The 21888-nt window shown below is 42.1% G+C and overlaps 2 protein-coding genes across 3 annotated transcripts in view; one reads left to right on the forward strand and one right to left on the reverse strand.

Moving 5' to 3' along the window:
- Window positions 1–377: 377 nt before the first annotated feature.
- On the reverse strand, window positions 378–16278 carry LOC119437056 (polyisoprenoid diphosphate/phosphate phosphohydrolase PLPP6). The gene is made up of 3 exons (XM_037704128.2): window positions 16207–16278; window positions 11913–12165; window positions 378–2490 (listed from the first exon to the last, which is right to left on the reverse strand). Exons 2-3 carry the CDS (start codon window positions 12145–12147, stop codon window positions 2078–2080), a joined length of 648 nt encoding a protein of 215 aa, XP_037560056.1. The 5' UTR covers window positions 12148–12165; window positions 16207–16278; the 3' UTR covers window positions 378–2077.
- A 283-nt stretch (window positions 16279–16561) lies between these two features.
- LOC119437057 (chromosome transmission fidelity protein 18 homolog) overlaps window positions 16562–21888 on the forward strand; it is a 134765-nt gene continuing 129438 nt past the window's right edge. For both annotated transcript variants that reach the window (XR_007464835.1, XM_037704129.2), the window contains exon 1: window positions 16562–16850. Coding sequence is in view for 1 of the 2 variants with exons in the window: in XM_037704129.2 (XP_037560057.1) it covers window positions 16775–16850 (76 nt within the window). In the remaining variant the exon portion in view is untranslated. The remainder of the gene's footprint in view (window positions 16851–21888) is intronic.

Raw genomic sequence — 21888 nt, forward strand, 5'->3', positions numbered from 1 at the left:
CCTAATAATTTGACCTACAGGCTAATTTATATTTTTGGATGGGAACGCATCATTATATGGCCCCCAACACACACACACAAAGGCATTCATTTCTGGGTTTGATATATTTCACTAAGCAGTAGCGCACCCAGGATCTTTGCCAGGGGGGGTTGACAGTTTGCCAATACCATCTAAACAGCAGTAATTTCGATTTCTTCACGGGAAATTGTCAAAAAATGCGCTTTTTGCGAGTGTGCAGACGATTGCGCGTCTTATATCTTAGTTGCAGTACTCAAATGTGCAAGGAAAGAAAAGGGGTTAAGGGGGCCTCAAGGAGGGATTACAACCCCTGAACCCCCCCCCCCGTCGGTGCACCACTGTCACTAAGTAAAAACCCTAGAAAGCTCAACATATAATTTTTGATATGCTGACTTCAATGTCTCGAAATGCTGATTGAAGCGTGGTAAACACAACGCAGGAACCATAGTGGCATTTTTGACATGTTAGAGCAAAAGTTTAGGTTGCGGATAGCTGATCAACCCAGTTACTAATTAGTTTATTATTGAATATATGAACTGATTATTAACTCAAAATTTCACCGTTTTTGTTTCTTTTTTTTTGGTATGAATGTATTTTCTATGGTTAAAAAAAGATAATGTTGCTTTAATTTTCGTTAATTTGGAATGGTGTTTGAGCTTTTTGGGGTTAAGCACCTTTATTTTCTTTCATTATTTCTTGTATTGGGTTAACTGAGCAGAAAGCGATCATTTTTATAGATGCCGTTCCCTGATTTGAGGATATTTTGGGCTATTTTTACCCAAACAAAGTAAAACAGGGTCGTACTCAAAACCAAATGGTCTTAAGATTTTAAAAAGCTGTTGAAGATATCTGCTCTGTTATGTTCATAAACTCTAATCAATGATACAAACACCAAGTTACAAATTGAATGAACACATGGAAGAATGCGACGATGCCAGGGTTTCAGTTCACAACAGTGCAGTTTATATTAAGGGATTGGCATTCATTACCTAATTTCATATTGAAGAAAATTCAATGGGATATGCAGTACTACTGAAAGTGGACCCTCAAAGAACTCCTTGTCAGCATTTTTCATATTGAATATGCAGGAACCTCTGTTTATTCTTTCATTGATTCAGTGCACTTTAAAAAAAAAAAAAAAAAAACCTCACCAGGAACCACCGAAAATTTTCTATGTACTGGAAGCTGTGAAGTGCCTTTCAGGAAGCAATTAATCACAATAATTTTTCAAAACGGTTTGCTAATGGCAAAGATAGAAGCAAGTGAATGTGAAGCAATCCGGCAAGGATGGGAGCAGACCTTCCTCGCAACATGAGCTTTATCCCCGTGCCTGGACTAGTGTTTTGCAAGCCACATTGCTCCCTTACCTTTTGCCATAGCGGTCCCACGCCACTTTTATGCCCAAGCAGTCTTTCTCTTTTTTGATCTCTTGCTTTCTTACTGTGTGGTGCATTTCTGGCAGCAGTTTTATGCACTACGATAATCAGGGAAATCCCCATGTTCCCATTTCGGCTGGCTATTTTGATGTGCTGCACCCCATACTGATCTCAGATTGTACAGGCGAGACTTTTGACGTGCTAGGTGACATGCACAGTCTTTGCGGGCAAGGAGAGTGGTTGCATTGATAAAAAAGTTGCGCCTGAATTTTCAGCCGTTTTTGTGACATACATAGGTGTAATTTTTTGAGGAAACAATTATCATTATGTCAGCAATGCAACGGGCTTGTTTCTTTACAATGCTAAAACCTAGTGAGGAGCCAAACTTTTTAGGAGACAAGCTGACTTCGAAGGTACCTTCAAATTTATCCTAAATGTAGTGTACTGTAAGGTAAAAAGCATCAGTGAACTATTTAAGGGCCTCTTGCTGTATTTGCTGCTGTCACTATATCGAACCAATTTCCTCTATTCTAGGCCGAATCTCACCAAGAGGTGTCCACATATCTAAAATGTTGAAGTGATCACAACAAACACACTGGGCTGTAACAGGAGCACCACAAAGAGGGGCATTAAGTGATGACACTATCTACAACAAGAGGTGTCATGCAGCCACCCAGCTTTGTTCAAACCTCCACTTCTTTAATGCCACCATGCAGGTTATCAAATGTTGTGAAGTACGATGCGAAATTCAGTGCAGTGTCAGTGCTCATCCAAAAAATGTTCATAATGATGAAATACTCAATCAGTCCAAGTATGGCACCACCTATCACATCACCAACATAGTGCCGTCCCAGCAACACCCGTGATGCAACCACAGAAAGGCTCCACACCAATGAAGCAACCTTGAAGACCACATTGATTGTTGTGTAGTTGATAAACAGGCATGCCAGGAAGATGACACGTGATGCGTGACCTGATGGGAATGAGTGGTTATCAATTGATACCGTGAAGAACATGTCGTGCACGTTGACTGGGGGCCGTTTCCGCCGAGCTACTGCCTTAATACAGGCCACAGCAATGAGGTCCAACACGAGTGCTGCAAGTAGTTGAAAAAGTGAGACTTGAGAGAGTCCGGTGGCTTTAAACAGAAGTCACTGCAGGCCACTACAATCAACACATTGCATTTAGCAAAATATAGCTAAATCTGTCCATTTTCCTAACAGCCGCACACAGGCAACGATTAACCACAGAGTAATATGATGCTTGTAAAATTACAATCGGTCCTCTTCTATATCAACTAAAACCTCAGTATGCTGGCACTTTAACACTACACGTGCCTGTCAACAAATTCGCCACCATAGTATAAGCAGCATACCCTTACTGCTTTATTGCCATGTATGTATGTTCGAAAACACTGTATGGAATGACACAACCAGAAATCCACTTTATTTGACTACATGTGTGTAACACACAAAGTATATCATGCAAGCTGAGCCAAGCTTGAAAAGGTGAAGTCTAAGTAGGTCAAACCAGTGCAATGTTTTTCCCAGTGACCTAGTACATTTAGGGTATTTGTTATCCAATTAGTAGTTTAATTGACAAGTTTGAAAGTATTAAATTTTATTCGTAGGTGTGTGCTTCAAAGCTGTATATAACCAGAGAAAAGATTTATTTGGTTGCATCATGCTACCAACTGTGTAGTGGATTTGTGCCTTGAAACAATACCCCAGTAAAATTTACAGAATGCTCTGCAACAGCTGGCTTTTGCAGGGTAACAGCATTGCTTTCACATAAGTCACAAACAGAGGCAATCTTGAAAAATTAAACTTCAAGCAATAGCATCATCTAGCATGGTGCCGCTTACATGACAATTCCCAAGATGAATAATGCAAAACATGTACCGTATTTTCTGGTCCATAAGTCACACCTTTGTATAAGTTGCACCCCCCTCAAAACGGCCCGGAGAAAAAAAAAACTTATGTAAGTCACACTGGTGTATAAGATGCACCTGTTTAATCCGGCAAGCGATTTATAAAAAAAATAACAGTGCTGTTTCACTTCGGGAACGCAGGCCAAGGGCAAGCGTATGGGTGCCGCTCCTGTATAATTGCGATAGCAATGATATGGACACTCCAGGCACCAGGGGCGTAGCCAGAAATTTTTTTCGGGGGGGAGGGGGCAAGCTTCTGCTTTCCTTTACGTCACGTGATCGCTAATATATGTCCGGTAGTTTAAGCAGACCCTATACATGTATATCAAAGACATGGGACCACCCCCCCACCCTCGCGTGTGCATGTGAAGAAATTACGTAACAAGTAAGGTAAGCTCAGTAAATACAGTAAGTACGACAGGTACAGTCGGCGTTTGGAGCAACGGTCTCTCATCGCGCCACTGAATGGACCAGTCTTCGAAAACGCATCATTGAGAGTACTCGTGCGATCGGAGAAGACATCATTAATTGTTAATTTCCGTTAAGCGTAGATGGCGTCGTCCTCGTCGGGGCGAAGTCAAGGACGGCTACACGCGTGAAAATGCACGTGTGACCAGGCTATACCTACTCCCATAGCAATAGCTTGTTCGCTGCGTCTTTGCGCTAGCAAACTTAAATACGCGCAAAAACGCGTAATGCTTTTTTTTCTCGAAGCTTTCGTCGCCCTGCTCCCTCATACGAGAGTGTTGCATTTCCTGCGGCAAGGGCATGGGCCACTGTGTCTTCCGCTGTGTGCGAGCGTGCAGCCGTCATTGGCCTTTACGTCAACAGATTCAGAATTGTACAGAATATTTCACCGCATAGCATAGATATGGCATGTGTATGCATTTAAAGTAGTGCGTGCAACTCATTTCTGCTTCACTTACGCCGGTGCAAACAGGAAGCGGCCTTGTACCTCACAGAATCTCGACTGATTGGTGTACTAGTGATGCAGGAATGAACTCCGGTCTTGTTCAGTGCATAGTGCACATAATCGATTTCTCAGGACGCGTGAACTCTGACGAGAACTGTCAGCGCCTGCAACAAGAGTTTACTTATGCTGTACTGCGCACAGCAGTAATTCATGCTTGTCGGCTGTCTGTTTCGTGCATTCTGTTGCGAGTCGGTGGAATTTCACTGCTGTCATCAACCCCTTCGTGTGTACATTGCTGGTTTGGGATTCCACAACAAAACAGCAACTACCAGCGTTCCGTAATTGCTGGTTTGAGATTCAACAACACAACAGTAATTACAAGCCTTCCGTAGAGGCGCAATCGCAGACTTAGCCTACGCAGACTAAGCGCAGACTAAGCCTATGTTCACACTTGGGAAGCGGCAAGCGGGCGGAAAGGCCAAAGCGGGCGCAAAGGCCAAAGCGGCCGGAAAATTTTTTCCGTGCCTGTCCAAGTTGTTCACATTTGTTTTGCTACCGCCGCGGCCGCCGCTGCCGTTTTCGTCCAGATCCATCTCGTCTGCGTACGTTTGTCGGCGTGATGGCGTTCATTATCGCATTATTTTGAGCGGTATGTTTATTCTTTGACCCACGTACCGTCATCAAAAGTGATCATTTTACGCAACTTCGCGTGTCATCTGCGACTTTCGGTAAATTCCTCGTTGGCGTTCCGTAATTCTCCTCACACGGGCGTGGTAGCGCTCCGTCACAGGTTGGTGCCTAGGCGTGATAATATTTATTTAATAGCTTTTATTTACAAGTTGTAATAACATTTCATCATTTCGTATTGTCGGCGCTTCCAGGACACCAAAGGGGCAACGGGAACACCACAGCTAAAACCCGGGATGGCTCTTGTGTTGGGGCTTGCCAAAGCCTGCCCGTCCTACGTGAGACCTACGCTCCCAATCTATAGTCGCGACGAGAAAAGTACCCCACGACTTCTGCAACATACCGTACACGTGCGAGGAGAATTATGGAGCGCCAATGAGGAACCTGCCTAACTATTGTCTGCCGTGGAAGTGGAAGAAGAAATGGGTTTTATACTTCTACCTACTGTTTTCTAGAAATGAACAATGAATAAACGGAAGACGCGGACACCTCGGAAACGGTGGTGGTGGGTTCGCCTGGCTTTGCAAAAGCGCGAGAAGTTGGGTCACGCCAAGGCTTCGTGGCCACACCTCCGGTCGCGCGACGTTGAATACTATCGCGAGTATTGCTGACAGTACGTTTTAGTGCCACTCTTGTCGTAGAGCAAGGGCTGGTTCTTGATCGCGTCGATCAGCATTACAGCCTACACTTTTGGTGCCATGTTCAATTTTACGACCGGTTTTTTACATGCTAGTGTAGCTTCCAGTGAAGCAGAACGACTTTCCGCCACGTTTCCGCTTCGCCATGGCGAAAAAATCGGCCCGAGACCGATTTGGCTCGCAGCCTGTTTTGCCGCCTATAGGCGGGCGGATTTTTGCAAGATTTTGCCGCTTCCGACAGCTTCGAGACCAAGTGTGAACGTAGCCTAAGACGATCTCGGCGTGGCTCGGGGGCCGGGGCAAATCTCGAAGAAGGAACTTCTTCCGGAAATGCAGATGCATTACAGCGAGTATCGTTCAGGAGAATTCAGGAGTTCAAGAGTTCAGTCCGCACGGCACGAGCGCGGCCTAACCGGCACCTGAAGGGAAGCGGTGGAAATGTATACCGGATATTTCGACCACCTGGGGTCTTTAACGTGCACCTAAATCTAAGTAAACGGGCCTCGAGCGTTTTTGCCATCATCTAAAATGCGGCTGCCGCATTTGTTGCTTCATTTGTTGCGCATTTGTTGCTTCAGAATGCGGCCGCCACATTCTCGCCCAAAACTTCACAGTGTGTCAAAGCCTTGACAAACACCGTGACAGTTTTTTCCATATGCAGACATGATTCGCTGTAAATTACCAACCCAAACGGAAGCGCCCAGGAATGAAATTGTGATAGTAGCGCCGGTTTCATGAATTATGTCAGCACGCAGCGACGAGAACAAAGGGTGGGTAAGTGGGGGGGGGGGTTTGAACCCCCCCTGGCTACGCCCCTGCCAGGCACATTTCTGCCTGTCATGGTCACCGCGATGTTCCCTATAAAGTCCAAGGGTGATAACATCATTTCCACGCGCCGTATGCTGTTTGTGCGAGCGAAAGCATGCTACGGTGAGTCGAACAGTGCCCAAGGGAGGAAAGCGGGAAAGCAGTGCGGGAGGGTGGGGGGTGGCTTGTACTTTGGTAGCAACTGCATAGTCTGCACAGCGGCACACACCGTATCTTGAAAGCGATCTGCAGATGGGACGCCTTCGGGGTCGGTTGACTTGCGGTTGGCCTGCCGCCGCTTGCGTTGCTGCTCTGTTCTTCTCGCACGGCGCTTGGCAACTCGATCATGAGAAGAACCCGGTAGCTCCATAGCATGCACACAACCCGTAGCAAATGCCAGACGAGGTCAACCCAGCGCACTTTGCGTGGCCATAGAATCCAATCCAATTTTGACAACAGTTTTTCAAAAAAAAAAATTATATAAGTCGCACCATTTACAAGACACTGACGAAAATTTCAGTAAAAGAAAACGCGAGTTATACACCAGAAAATACGGTACTACTCTGGGCATGTAATGCACACAATTTTTAAATGACAGCAGTAGTGAAGACTTGGCAGACCAAGTCAGGTCATATGATTTTCAGTTCCGAGTGCTATGCTTCATTACCAACACCTCAAACTTTGGTGCTCTGGAGTCAGCAGTGTATTGGTTTTTATGACCCTCTAACATCAAGTGCAAATTTATTTGTGTTCCCAGTGACTCACTCTTCTTTATTAGGGATTCAACAACATGTGTACAATGTACTGCGCCAAATGCTCCTGGTTCTGGAATTAGGCTCCTTTGCATGCTACATTTTTTTCACGCAAATAGCATGCATCAGCCCCAGCATGGCCAAGCTCCATTTTTTTTTCGTGGGCTGCTCATTTTTTGCTTCATCAAATGATATTGCTGGGACCGGAGGGGACACACCTGCTGCACCTAATGCTCCTTGACTATATGCTTCATCTTAAAACATGATCTCACTGCTTTACCTCCTCACCTGTTCTTGCTTTATTCTTACCATTTGGGAAGTTCATGCTTTACCTCAAGCCTGCTTCTGAAGATGTAAATGGCCTTTTGCGTACAAAACATGTGAACGAAGTTGATAGCAAACAAGAAAGATTTTGCAACTTTCCCTTTCAAGTAGACTGTCGCAAGCCCTGCAGTTTTATTGCTGTTTTGTAGTACCTTCAGCTACAGTAGAACTCTAGTTCTGTTCCGTTCTCTCTTTGCCTTTGATCACGGTCTTGTGGTGTCATCACAGCACAACTGCCTTTGCCTTTGCTTCACCTACCCATTACACACCTGCACAGCTCGAAGTGATTGTACCAGTTGCTATTTTGGGAAGATGTCATTGCCTTATATTAAGGTGAAGCTTTATTGTTTTACTCCCTATGCCACATGCTGAGGCATTCCACTCCTGGCTGAGCTGAGTTTTTGAGGGTGGACAGAAAATTATTATGAAAACCATGCTCAGGTGTGGTGCCAATGGTAACCAACTGTGCCATTATTAGGCACAGAATACCTACCCCAGTATCTATGGTGCCTGTTCAAGTCAAAATACCGTATAGACTTATTATGTAAGGGCCGCACTTTTCTTTCACAATTTTGACGAGGTGTGGCCCTTAGACGGAACAAAACCTTTCAGTCAAAATGGTGCCGGCACAGTCGGCGACTACTGCACACCATGGATCCCCGGATGTACCACTGCATTAGAGGTCTACGCACACGCGCAGCTCTCACCATCTTGCCATCGATGCGCAAGCGTGGCACCGAGCCACTGAATGCGATTGCTTCTCCGATAGATTTTTTTTTTCAAATTTTGGGCTGCCAAGTTGGGAGTGCGGCCCTTACATGAGTCTATACGATAGTGCACTGTGTGGCAACTGGTCCGTCCAGCATTAGTTGCAATGGTGCCACATGACTTGTCTATATACATGCACACCTGATCATGAGGTGCTGACATTGACCAGATACGAGTGCTGTCAGTGCCAATAAGATTCATAATGGTTGAATTTTTATGGTACTCTCAAAACCTCTTCGTGTGCAAAAGATGCACACTACATGCTGTCCAAGTCTACGATGGTAACTTGCACCTCCAAGGTTTGGCTGCACCCCTGCCCCTGGTTTTTTAAGTTCATTAATTTTGATGCAGCATTCAAATAATATCTGCTAAAGACCCTTTTGATGGCAGCTTCTAGAAGCTTTATGAAATGGCGCTGATTGGCATAACTGGCACAATATTTCCACAACTGCAGTATGGTGTCGACCTTAGCCTGGCTCTCTGCAGTATCTTGCGAAGAGATTTAATACTTGACTGCTAAAATCTACAGCAGCTAAAAGTTCCGGAGCTAGCTTAAAGGGACACCAATAAGAAAAACAAGTTACACTCTATTAGCGAATTGTGCTTCTTTAATACTAAAAATGCCACTCGTACTGCCAAAGGAAGGTTGATAAGCTAGAAAACATGCAAAAACAACAGATGGGTGGCAACGCTGCTTTGAAGTTTCTGCACCAGTTCGCCATGACATCATGGATTTTGATGGAATCTAATCAGGCCTACTTATTATTATTAGTAGTAGTAGTAGTATTCATCGTAAGGTTCGTAACAGCGCAACACAAGACACGGACAATAAGAATAAATAACAACAACACGGCACTGACTCTCAACGGATATTTTATTGAAGAATCGTCTAACATATATAGGTGCCAAGTTCAAAGAACCATGACATGCGCGAGGCACAGAGATACATCAAGGCAGCTATGATGAACGTACGCATAATCAAGATTGACAAAAGTAACAAAATTCCTTGTCATGAGGAGCGATAGACGGTTCGCTGATACATGCCTTGTCCCTAACCTTTATATTGTAAGCCTCAGCAATTTCTCTTGTTCATTGGCTCGCGTGTTTAAAGATGACAGCAGTTTTTTTTTAAAAAGAGGTGACGCCACGACTTGCAATGCTCCAGAAGATGAAGTGGCACAACCCCTTGAAGAAATAGCTAGTGCTCCCCAAGTCGAACATTCACACAGCATTTCGTTTGTCCCACATACTCTCTACCACAAGATAACGGAATGGCATACACAACCTGCTTAACACATGTGATGTGCCCGTTCGAATGATTGACAGTGCACTTTCCCTTTACTTACTTATCCTTCAGCATATTGTCAATTATCGGACATATGCAACCTATCTTATGTTTCGCAGAAAAACAAACATAGATGCCGTATCTGGAACGTTCTTTAGCCCATGTGCCAACTTGTGTACATACAGTACTACTGCACGTTATCTTTTTTCCTCTGATTTAGTTTTTCCACCTCTGTCATTTGGAGCATTGGAGCACTAGAGCATTGCAAGTCGTGCGGTTGTCACCCCTTTTTAAAAAAAAACTACTGTCATCTTTAAACACGGGAGCCAATTGACAAGAGAAATCACTGAGGCTTACAATATAAAGATTAAAGACAAGGCATGTATCAGCGAGCCGTCTATCGCTCTTCGTGACAAGATATTTTTGTCAATCTTGATTATGCGTACATTCATCACAGCTGCCTTGATGTATCTCTGTGCCTCGCGCATGTCATGGTTCTTTGAACTTGGCACCTATATATGTTAGACGATTCTTCAAGAAAATATCAGTTGAGAGTCAGCGCCGTGTTGTCGTTTTTCCTTCCTATTGTCTGTGTCTTGTGTTGCTCTGTTACAAACCTTACAATGAATCCTAACCAACTGGCCCAACTTGCCATCTTGATGTAGTAGTAGTAGTAGTAGTAGTAGTAGTAGTAGTAGTAGTAGTAGTAGTAGTAGTAGTAGTAGTAGTAGTAGTAGTTATTTGGATCAGGAGCAGCTACAGAAGGGTGTTATGCCCATGCTGAGGGGGCCCACAGTGCCTTCAAAACGGAAAGGGTGGGAGAGAAATGGAGGAAAAGGAAAGGGCTGGTGTAGGGATGGGGGAGCAGTTATTATGGTGTGTGGCTCCAGAAGTGTGCAGTCACTTCATGGTAAAATGTACGCACAAAGGTTGCATCAGTTGGAAACGACGTGATAGTAGCAGGGAGAGCTCACTAGAGACGCACTGCAGTTTAAAGGAACGCGAATGGCAGCGGGTAGTCCAGCAGGTAAAGGTGGACTACACTGTACTTGAAAGAAGCCACAGTCTGAGCACAGTAATTATGAAAGGGAAACCTTTTCATCCAACCAACAGTAGCCAAAGCTACAAAGGAAATCCATGCAAATTTCTCAAAATAAAAACTTCACAGTCAAAGAAAAATTTGTCCTGGTTCGGCTATCGAATCCGAGACCAACGCCTTTCCAGGGTGGTTGCTCTACCACCTAACTAACCAGGAAGCCGGCAGATCGCAGCGCGAGACCGAATTAATTGACAACTCGAAGTGCAGGGACACAGAATCCTGCAAATCAAATGATTTGCAATAAACATAGCATTTTGAGAACCTTTACTGCACAAGGATGGCGAACCAAGCGAGTTAGCACACAGTAGATGTCAACACAAAAAGAGGACGGGACCAGCGCTGTTTGACAGTTGTCGGACAGCTGCTTGTCCTGTCATACTCTTTCTGTGTCGTCAATTACTGTGCATTGCAATCATGGGTGAACTTTTACTGTGCCACAATGGCTCAAATACGAGAAAATATGTTGAAATCCATGTCATCACATTTGCATAGCGGCTCTGGTGCTTTGTTGCAAAATTCAATAAATGAAAGTTTTAACTTTGTTTTCTCTTCTAGTAATGAACTTCTTGGTGCCAAATTAACGGAAACTGAGTTTTGAAAGAATTCTTGATCAGTCTAAGCTGATGTAGTGTTTCTCTTTAGTGTCCCTTCACTATTCCCCAGCTGGATCAATTTGCTTTCAGAGAGCTGCTGATTGAGTGGATCTTCAGTTATGAGGAACACTACAAATGTTTTCCACCCCGATATTCACTACACTAATTGCATTAAAATGCACGAAAACAGGAAGTGGAACCTGTGCTTTGAGAACAAAGTGGAGCTAGAACGAACATATATTCAGTGCAATAGGCAATGCACAGTCATTCCTCACATCCACAGAGCAGATGCTTCACTGCGCAGCACAGGTCTTGTAGCAGCCAACTATAATGCCCACCAAGAACTGCAACAATTTTTTCAGCACTGCCAAAAGCAAAAAAGTTGAAGCCATTAATGAGGTACAGTTTTTCTACAGTGACCTGTTATTCTAACAAACTTAAAACATGTTGCACTTACCACTGCTTAATTTTCTCTAAAATTTTACACTGCATATATTGGTCTATATAGTTGAACAAACCACACACACCTACTAACAGTTATTTGATTATTAAAAGCAAAAACTGCCATGAACTAGGCACAGTCACTGTGAATGACAGTGAACTGGTCCCCAACTAGATAATCTCATCATAAAAAAGTTTTCAAATTCAATCTTGACTCAAGTTACACTTGGAATAGCAAATATTCCACACATGCAGTTTAAAAACAGCACTGTAGCACGCACCTATCAGCAAGTTGACATAAAATGCCTCCAAATCTCGGTCAGTGACGAACCAAATGAGTAGGCATGACACGAAGAGCCAGGGGATGCCATGTGCTGAGTACTCAAGCATCTGCATCGTGGGCCGGTAGTGGGCCAAAGGTGAACCATTGTTTGAGGCCAGGAACAGGCCACTCGAGAGGTGCTCATCAGCAGCCTTCAGCTGCAGTAGCAGAGGGTGCTGTTTCCAACCAGACATGGCCCAGCTGCCACTATCCTGCATGACACAAAAGATCAGGTGCGAACTTACATGACAGTAACCACTTAACCAGGATCTAAAACCACATACACTGCCTTTATTAAAGGAGATGTAGACACTAGGAGCATGAGCGAGAAACCTGGCTGTTTTGTATTGCACCAGTGAAACCTCTGGTGCTAGAAGCTCTATAGAGCAAGGACAACAGTTTTTTTCACTCTTCAGAACTTTCTAGCAGTGCAGCTGTTACAGGAGGTCAACTAGGTGCAACGGGATAGCTATGGTCATGCACTCAGTGGCTGTGTTTCTTCCAACAAAGGCTGTACATAACCTAAAAAATATCAGACTAAAGTTAAATCACTTGGCTGCACACAGAGCACAGCACTCGGTACCATATTTTCTTGAATTTACATGGCTCCTTCTTTGAAGGGCAGAGGAGACTGAGGGAGGGGGTGTGGTGAAGCGCCCCAACGGATTTATGCAACCTCATATACTAAAGACAGTGTCATGCATTATGTGGCACAGAACCTACCACAGTCTCCTCCAATCTATCGAGCCACAAACAATCAACGGCAAACAATAGCTACCTTTAGCAAACATGCAAGGGTTCTGCTTAACAGCATACAGGTTTGAAAAAGCACACACTTTGCACAAGGACAAAAGGGAGACAGATATGGTATTTTTCATCCTTGTGCAAAGTGTGCACCTGTTTAAGCCAACAAGTATGAACTGGCTATCCCAGCAATTTTATGCTTAATAGTGTTTGCTGTTCCAGACACTGCACACACACATGCACACACACACACACACACGCACGCACACACACCGAACTTTGGCCTTTTGCTCTTTGGGTGTAGGCTTCTGCATTGAATACATGACAATCAAAGCCCATAAAGAGCATGCTTCATTTTACATCCGAGCATGACATTGTGCGTCATGCCACTATAGAAGCACCCTCAGGTGCAAGCATGACGTCCGCTTTGCTCTATCTCCTAAATTGCATCTCAGACTCAATCTACACTCTTCTGCCACTACGAACTCCCAATGCACTGCCTCGGCCTACTCAAACCCTGCCAAATATTTTCTAATCGTCTGTCAGAGGTCTTGCAACCCCCAGGACTGTTTAGAGGGACTACCCCATCATTGTGCAAAGTTTCAAGCTGCAATATATATATGTTTTTTTTTTTTTTTCACAGTGATTGATTAAAAATTTTAGAAGCCCCCTGGAGCTCCCCCAAATGGCACTCTTACAATTTCTGAGTCTTAAGAATTCCACATGATGTTTCAATTTTAACCAGGGAACTCTTACGAAATCTACCCCAGTAGCTACAAATATTTTTCTCAAACTACAGCAATTTTCATCCTGATATATTGAGAAGAGTAGCAGGCTAGAGGACTTTCAGCTCAGGCTGACCCGTCTGCTTTTCCTCAAATTTCTCTGTTTCATTCTATTGTTAGTAATTGTTTAAACACAGGGCATCTCGCTCCACCTTGAACTTGTCATGCAGCACACCAAAAAGACATAACACCCTGGAATGAAACCTTAACACATGATGCTGTAAAAGAAATTGCATTTGAGCCCCGTCTACCAATGTCATGGCGACATTGTTGACGGAATGCAGTCTCAGTTTGGTGAAATGAGAACATTTGGTTATGGTATGTTGATAGTAGCAGCTCAAGCAATGGCACAGACTACATGTCTAGTGCAGCACATGTGAATGATTATAAAGGACTGTGGTTATGGCGAGCAACAATTTCTCTAGACAACCATAAGTTTTCTTTGAACTGCTGACTTTTGAGTTTCTCTATGATAGGAATGCATTTCTTGCTTGGACATTGCAAAATTATTTTATTTGCTTTGAACCTAAGCATTGTCCTCAACTTGGTCATTGTAGACATGAAAAAAAGAGAGAGGAAGGGGCAGTTAGCTGTCAGAACATTGCGTGAAATTAATTTTGCATAGCATGTGGTTCTTCAGCCTGCTGAAACAGTTCATGCATAATAATCGAAAGAACTCTCATATGTGGAACATAAGCTGGCAGCAAAGGCTGTTGTGTTAGAGGGAAAGCTTGAGCCAAGCACTGGTGTGCTCTAAAGAAATATAAAGGGATATCGATATTCTGCTTCAATCAAGATGTTGATATGCAAGTATACTTGGTGACAACCTATAAATTCAGTACATGCTCTGCCCACAAAACCGCAGGGCACCTGCCCTCCATGCTTCCACTCTCTGAAACATAATGCCCAAGCGTGGTGAAGCCAGCGCTTGCCCCCAACTTTGACTCTGCTCTGCAGAGCCGTGCCAGCTAGAATCTGCTCATAGCTTAAGTGCTATTGCTCTGCTAATGTAAACGCTAGGCTAACTAAAAAATAAAAGCTTGTTGTTTCTAGATAAAATATTACGTTTGACTGAGCGCTGATACCACGATCGGCCATAAAGCTTGCTGAGACATACAGGTTTAATCGAACAGTGACACAAAGATAAATCTGTATGGATAATTAGCCATCTTACACACGCAGGAAAACAGAAAGCACTCGGCTTTATGAAATGAGCAAACGTAATTGGCTGGTGTATCTATACAAATTCTCTTTGAGTTGGTCAGTGGTACATAAGCCACTGCATTCTTAGGTTGTCGCTGACTATAGGTGATGGCATGTTAACAGAAGCTCCATGAAATTTCCCACAGGGACTTGCCAGCGAACCATCCTGAAAAACAACAATCTAACCAGAAATCTAGTAAGTCTGAAAAGATTCTTGCTTTACATCTTTGACTTCAGTTGCAAGTCATGCATTTATCTGCACATGTGCTCCAGCCTTCGTTAACTTCCATTTAGAGAAAAATTTATTTGATTCTCATAGACCAAGCATATGGTTGCATAACATGATGAAACGCTACTGTTGATATGGTCTACACAAGTGTTTTACAAGCTGTATCATATAGTAATGGTATAAACGACCTTGCATATTTTTACCAAAATGAAGGTCTTACTTTCATTTGCTCTTGTTGTGGAGTTCTTTTAAATAGGGTCGTTAAAAAAAGGTCGGTATATGTGTTTAAGGGTTGAGGCTACTCTCCTAAATGTGACTAGCATCTATAAAAAGCAGGCTTGAAGCTAGGCTGTTGATGTTGCTTTGAAACCAAGTTATGCAATGGGTATTATTTGGCGACTTTCAATATTTGTTTTTAATAGTCAATGACATGGCCTACGGATAGGATCACAATTAAGTTTAAGCGGTAACAGTACTCAGCACGAATGGCTGCAAATTATCCTGTGCACGAAAGTTAATGTTTTACGGTGAACATCACTTCATCACTGCAACTTCCGTGCTTTCAATTACATTTGCCTCCTCTGATTACGCCACTCTGCAAGTCATACGCACAAAACCAAGCTTGTGAACTGCTCATAAATAAGAGCACCCTTTATGCTAGTTTCCTACATTATTTTTCCAAGGAATATGCATTCTTTAAGAGTCAATGTGCACGATGAATTATTGCAATTTACTTAACCCGCGACCGGAGCACAGCGAAAACTCGTTTATGACAGCTTGAGCACCGTTCGCGCTCGTTCCCTATATTTTCTTTTATTTTTGCAAGTATGTTCCTTCTCCTATGATCCTTTTTATTTCACTATGCTCAGTGAAGCATAGCGGATTTCTTACCTGTGAATTACGCACAACGAAAAAAACTCACGGCAACAAGTAACTACTAAAAATCCGTGTGAATCCGTGTGTGCAGACGCTTCACCTTGACTTCGCTTGTTGTTATATTGCACGGATAATTTCGCTTATCTGGTAAACAGCTTGACGAATGAAAACATGCCGTCAACTCGGCCTACTCGCATTGCGGACCGCACTATTTCGCAAAGCCCACCATGCACGCTTTTCTGTTAAAACACCTTCACATTAGCATAACCACGCAAGTGAAACCTGAACAGGTGAAAAGAATCCGGCGAAACGACGCAGAGCCGCTAAACGAAACTGCGTCATATTAGAAAACAAGGTGTATACATGACACTACAAAACATGCCAATAAGTATGGAAAACATGAGGTGAAGCATTACCTTAAATACTTCCCACAACCTTCAGCACAGAGATCACACGGAGAACAAACAGCGCATAAAGCAACATCCAAAAACAAAACAAGCCGGTAACCTGGTGGCTAGACGACTTTCAATTTTGTCCTAAGTAGAAATTATTTGAACATAAGATAAACAAAATTTTTACAGAATATAAACATTCTAGTTACCCTAATATTCTGTACAAGCAGTAGTTATTTTAATGATACTCAAAGCATAATTTTTTCCGCCCAAGTGATATATGGTATGTTTATAAATACAGCAACTTTATCTGACATCTCTGACATTATGTTTCCATGGTTTCCGGCGCGAAGTAGCCAGCAGTTTGGCGCTTAGTAGCCGTAGTGGTAGCAGCGGCGCGCGGAGGGCGCGCTTTTTTGTGAAAGTTGAAAACTCTGTAGTCGTCTCTAGCTGCTGTAGAAAGCAGAACACAGGAAGTTTTGTTCTGCAACACGCTCAACTCCAGTATTTGCCATTTGATGGCCATAAACGGTCTAAACGTTACAGGCACTTAGAAGGAGCCTCATTCGGCCGTGTCGACGAGCGAGACGAAATGGACTACGGTGACTACGACGAGTACGACGACCTCTACGCGGATGAATTGGAGCTCGCGGATGAGCTCCACAGCAGTGAGTTCCACTTTGGCTGATCGATTGATGGGTCATAAGTTATTGCCTTCAACGCATATGACCATCATTCGTTCTTTTATTTATTATAAAGCAAATCTTTGCCTAGACCTCAGGGGCTTGTTTGGCCGGGCTGCTGCTGGGTCAATCGGTACCTCGCCGTATATATGTGCAGATATATAGATACACGATATTTGCGCACCTGATGCAAACTCCAGCAAATCGGCTTATATAACACTGAATGTTGACCTACAAAGTAGTACCAGTGAGCGCACATCTGTTCTGAGCAATATATAAAGCAGTAAAGCTCACCGGTATCTCTAAAGGACATAGAGCTTTTAATCGAATAGCTCATGATATTCAACGACTTCTCTGATTTTCTTAAATTTCTTGTATTTGTGCGGCCCAAACTTAGCCAACCGAGCGCCAGCGGATGCTCTGGCTTAATATGTAGCACAAAATTTTGCCCACTAATTGTACCAGTGAGTGTACCTCTGTTAATTAAAAAAAAAATCGCGACATAAGACCTGTACACATAATGTCGACTAATAGACATCTCTAAACCACACAGACCTCTTACTGGAACAGCACTTGATATTCAATGGCTTCCTTAATTATCTTAAATTTCTTATATTTGGGCTACCCCATTCTTGAACCCTTGAGTATGTGCCACTGGGCATGTGCCAATTCTTGGCCAATCCTCCAAAATGGATATGTGCTATAGTGACACAAGGTGTATAAAATTCTTAAAAGTATTTAGATAAGTACCATACTTCTCTGTACATATGCCTCTCATCACCATTATTTCCTTGACAAGTATCAAGCATTGCCTTAATTGTTATTGTGACATTGGTGTCTTGATGTCTCACAATGTTTATCTGCCTCATTTGGTGGTTACATTTCAGCATAGCTTGTGAGCGGTGTAGTGTGTAAACATGAAAATTGCATGGAGATTACACATTGCATAGGATGAAAGTAAACAATTGTCCACATTGCATTTAGTTGTATAGCATTTAATAAACTGGTTTTACTGAAGATTCACATCACATAAATTTCAGTGTGCATTGGATCTCGCTGAATGTATTTTTTTGTGCTTGCAGAAATTTTTCCATTGCACCTGCAAGATTCTTGCACAAACGAAGTGCGGGAGAAGTGCTTATACCCCACATGTAATTATTATCGAGTGTGGCCTTAAACATTTGTTATTTTTCTGAAACGGTTTTAGTTTTCTTGGCCGTGTTTCATCCTTCCGCGATACTGCACATCTCAAAGCCAAAGTGATAAATTTGGCTTTGTGAATTTGGCCCCTTGTGAATGCTCAGCAGCTGTCCAGAATGTGATGCTTCAGGTTGACCTCACAGTTCTCTGCTTGTATCTTATCCTAACATATGCAATCACTTTTCAGAAGTTCTATCTGTAGGGATATTAACTTGTCTTACAAACTTTCTTTTAATGATGTTCGTGATGTAAGACAGACACAGACAGAAAAGAAGGGATGACCCAAGTGCTCATATTCCAACTCACCCTGTTTTCTTTTCTTGTCCAAACTTTCTTTTACCTCCTGTGTTTGTCGACTTCCCTTCTTAAATGTTCTTGAGGAAATATAAAAATGTAGTAATTACTGTGCATGCACTGACTCTTGTAAATTCTGTGACGTTTGGGAATTGTAGCATGATTCTCTGGTGCATAAATGGCTAAAATATTGTATGCAAGTGGAAAAGCTTGCATGATATTCATACACTCCCATCTAAAATATTTTTCTTTGGTGTCCATATTTCTTTAAAACATTTTGACTGTTTGGATGCACTAGGAGGAAGAATACATTTTACTGAGAGACATGGGCTTGTATGCACGAAGCCACTTTTACTTTTAATAGCTAAACTATTACAGATTTAACTATAAGCAAGGTTACACAATGTGACTTGAAATACTTGTTATGTAGTCATTATAAAAAAAAAACAACTTGCAGGGAATTTTACTGAATTCATTGTTAGGAATCTTTGCTGCAGCACATAAAGGCATGGGGATTAGCTGTCATGTTGTAAGATAATCATGTCGAACTCTAGCGCAACATTGTAGTTATCATAATCAGAATTGTAATCATGGAACTAGTTGGAAAATTATACTATTGTATAATACCATTACACTTTATATTGAGTGCTTCAATTTACATGGCAGGAAACATTATTAGAAAGTGAGAAATAAAATGAGTGGAGCACCTTATAATGAACCACAGAACACATGAAAATTCTTTAATACATTCAATGGGGCTCATATATATGTGTTTCAACCCATGTATATCATATTCCTGTTTTGCAGTGTAATCGTGAATTTATTGTACTTGGCATTTTCGTAAAGCAAAAGCAAAATACCCCAGGGACCTTTGAAAACGAACAGCATATTTAAAATAGTCAAACGGCAGACAATTGCTCCTTAAGTGAAGTCTTGCTTAATTCTCACCGTGTTGCACCCAACTACCACTTTCAGGTCAAAAGACCAGATTGTGTCATGTGGTAACAAAAATAACAAAATTGTTTAATTATTACTTCATGTAAAAATAATAAATGGCCACATTTCTCTGTCTACAATAGTTACAGAACACTGCCAATGCTGCCATTGTGAATGAAAGCAGATACATTATGGTGGTGGTAGCAACTTCCGAGTGAGTTTGAGATAATGAACAAGTTAGATGTGCGGTTGTGTTCAATATGAGCTGCAACACGGTGCCCGTGGTCGAAGGGGCTCCAAGAGTGCACGGCAGCGCCGACATGTGAAAAATTAGTGAACTAAGCATTGTTTCAATTTCCTGGATTTATTAAACCAATTTTTCATATATTGGCGTCACCATGCAGTCTTGGAGCCTCTTCAACCATGGGCACTGCTCATATTGGACGTGTATATCACATTGATAACTTTCATATAGTTCAAGTTGTTTGATAACGAGCTTACACTTGCTTATCGAAGTTCACTATTATTGGGCTTCACAGTAGCTCAGGTTGAGATGATTATTTAAAAACTTAACAACTTAATATCAAGTGTTACAATTTACTTGGTGAGAAAGAAACATGCAAAAATTTTTTCGTTGCAGTCAAAGTAAAATATGAGTAGGGCACCTTGTTTTTGGGATAAAATCCGATAATGTATTTAACTCTTTTTACACCACAAGCTAGTGTAATGCACGAATTACTTAAACCCATTTCTCTTAGAAAAGTAATCTTCCAGGAAACATAGTTGTTGAATGGCAGAGTAACATTATGCAAGTGCTCAAATTGCCATTTCAGGGCCTTTTTAGTGATAAGCTTCAGCTAAAAGCGCAGAGAAGAGTTAGAATGGCATGCTTCGGCTGCTACATTCGGACCACCTTGTCATTGTTAATCAGCATTAACAGAAACTATTCAACTACGTTTCATTTTCATTTCATTTATTTCTGAAAGTGCCTAAGAACAGCTCTACACCGTAGTATTGGTGCACTTATGTTACACAGAAAACAGAAAAACAATACCGAAAACCTGAAAGAAAGTGGTACAAAGTGCAACAAAAATTGAAATAAATCAAAGACCAAAGTCAGATAAAGAGCAAATACAAGAGCTGAAAATACCAAGATCATAACGCAAAGTATTTTGTTGTGTTACAAGACGTATTATAGCACTAGAGATGCGAGCTAAATTCACGTAGAAAATGCTGGGATTACGTAAGTTTGGGCGAGGGGGCACGCAGAACGTTACGGCAGACAGTAACCGTGGACAGGAGAAGGGGTTGTGAATTAATTTATAAAAGATTAAGTAATCACAATATTTTTGCCTTATTTCTACGGGTCTAATATTAAACATGCACAGTGCACGCTCTTAGGCATAAAATACACGGCGTCCCATAAATTGATCGTACAGGATACGAATGAAACATCACAGCACATTCAGTTTTTGCCAAATTAGTCAAATTACACTTCCATACAAGAAAACAATGCAGTTGACATTCGTAACCTTTTTTGTCATTCTTGATATGAGACCCTAACTTTCTGTAGGATGCATTAACAATGCTTCAAATATGTTCTTTGAAAGTTAGTTGGGAGTCACCAATACTATGACCTAGCAAAGACTGTCAAATGAGCACTGTCTTCTTGCTGTTTTCTAAAAGTACAATGACACCATTCAAATTTTATTGATGAGTTGTGCAGAAATTCCAGCACATACTATATGTTCCAAAGTGACCAGTACAGTTACAAAGGGTGCCTATTATCAAGGGGAAAGTCAAACTAAGGTGTGAAAATTATCATCCATCCTGCACCCATTCGAAAAATGCAACCAGAGGCAGTTGTTGGATGATTATAGGCCTCTTGTGACCACATACTCGAAAAATTGGAAGTGTAACCCCTGTATTCAGAAATGCAACTTCGCTTCAAGTCCGTGCTTGACTTAAGTTAAGTGACGCCTATTGTGAACGCGCCGAAGCAAACGCAATGAGTGTACAGGGCATGTTCACACCAGGCGTCCTATAAATCAAGTCAAGCATGGGCTTCAAGCTAAGTTGCATTTTTGAATACGGTGGTAAGAAAAAAAAAAAGAGGAACATGAGTGTCGGCAAGCACGTCTTTGAAGAATTCTCTAACTTGTGTGCGAAAATGAAGAATGTTCTGTCCTGCAATAGCCGAATGCTTTTTATTTTTCTTTTAACAAAAATAGCCCAGACAAAACTGAATTCTCAATTGGTTCTCAGGAAAAACCTGGTTTGTCCCTGTATAAAGAGACAATACGCAAAAAGATACAATAGGCTCTTGCTAAGATCAACTCAAATGGACTGTGAAAATCATTCACCTTATGAGGGGTTCGTCTTAATGAAAGTGATCTGCAGAAGTAAAAATCAATTATTCCTGGAACATGAAAATGTGCTGAATGTAAAACAATAAACTTAAACAGCATTAAAAACAAAAGGCAGATGTATGAAGAGAGGTGTTGAATTTTCATGATACAAAGTATTGCTTTACACAACTGTTGCTCAGTCGAGTGATTGTTGCTTGTTGGTGCTGTGCAAACCTTTGCATTTG

Source organism: Dermacentor silvarum, chromosome 1 (genome assembly GCF_013339745.2).
Source record: "Dermacentor silvarum isolate Dsil-2018 chromosome 1, BIME_Dsil_1.4, whole genome shotgun sequence".
NCBI lineage: Eukaryota > Metazoa > Arthropoda > Arachnida > Ixodida > Ixodidae > Dermacentor > Dermacentor silvarum.

Bases quoted from the DNA above. Each gene is read 5' to 3' on its own strand.
- LOC119437056 (XM_037704128.2), bottom strand. From the start codon at position 12,147: ATGTCTGGTTGGAAACAGCACCCTCTGCTACTGCAGCTGAAGGCTGCT. The intron at 2,491-11,912 runs GTGCGTGCTACA...AACTACTTGCAG, and splicing joins TTATGTCAACTTGCTGATAG to CACTCGTGTTGGACCTCATT.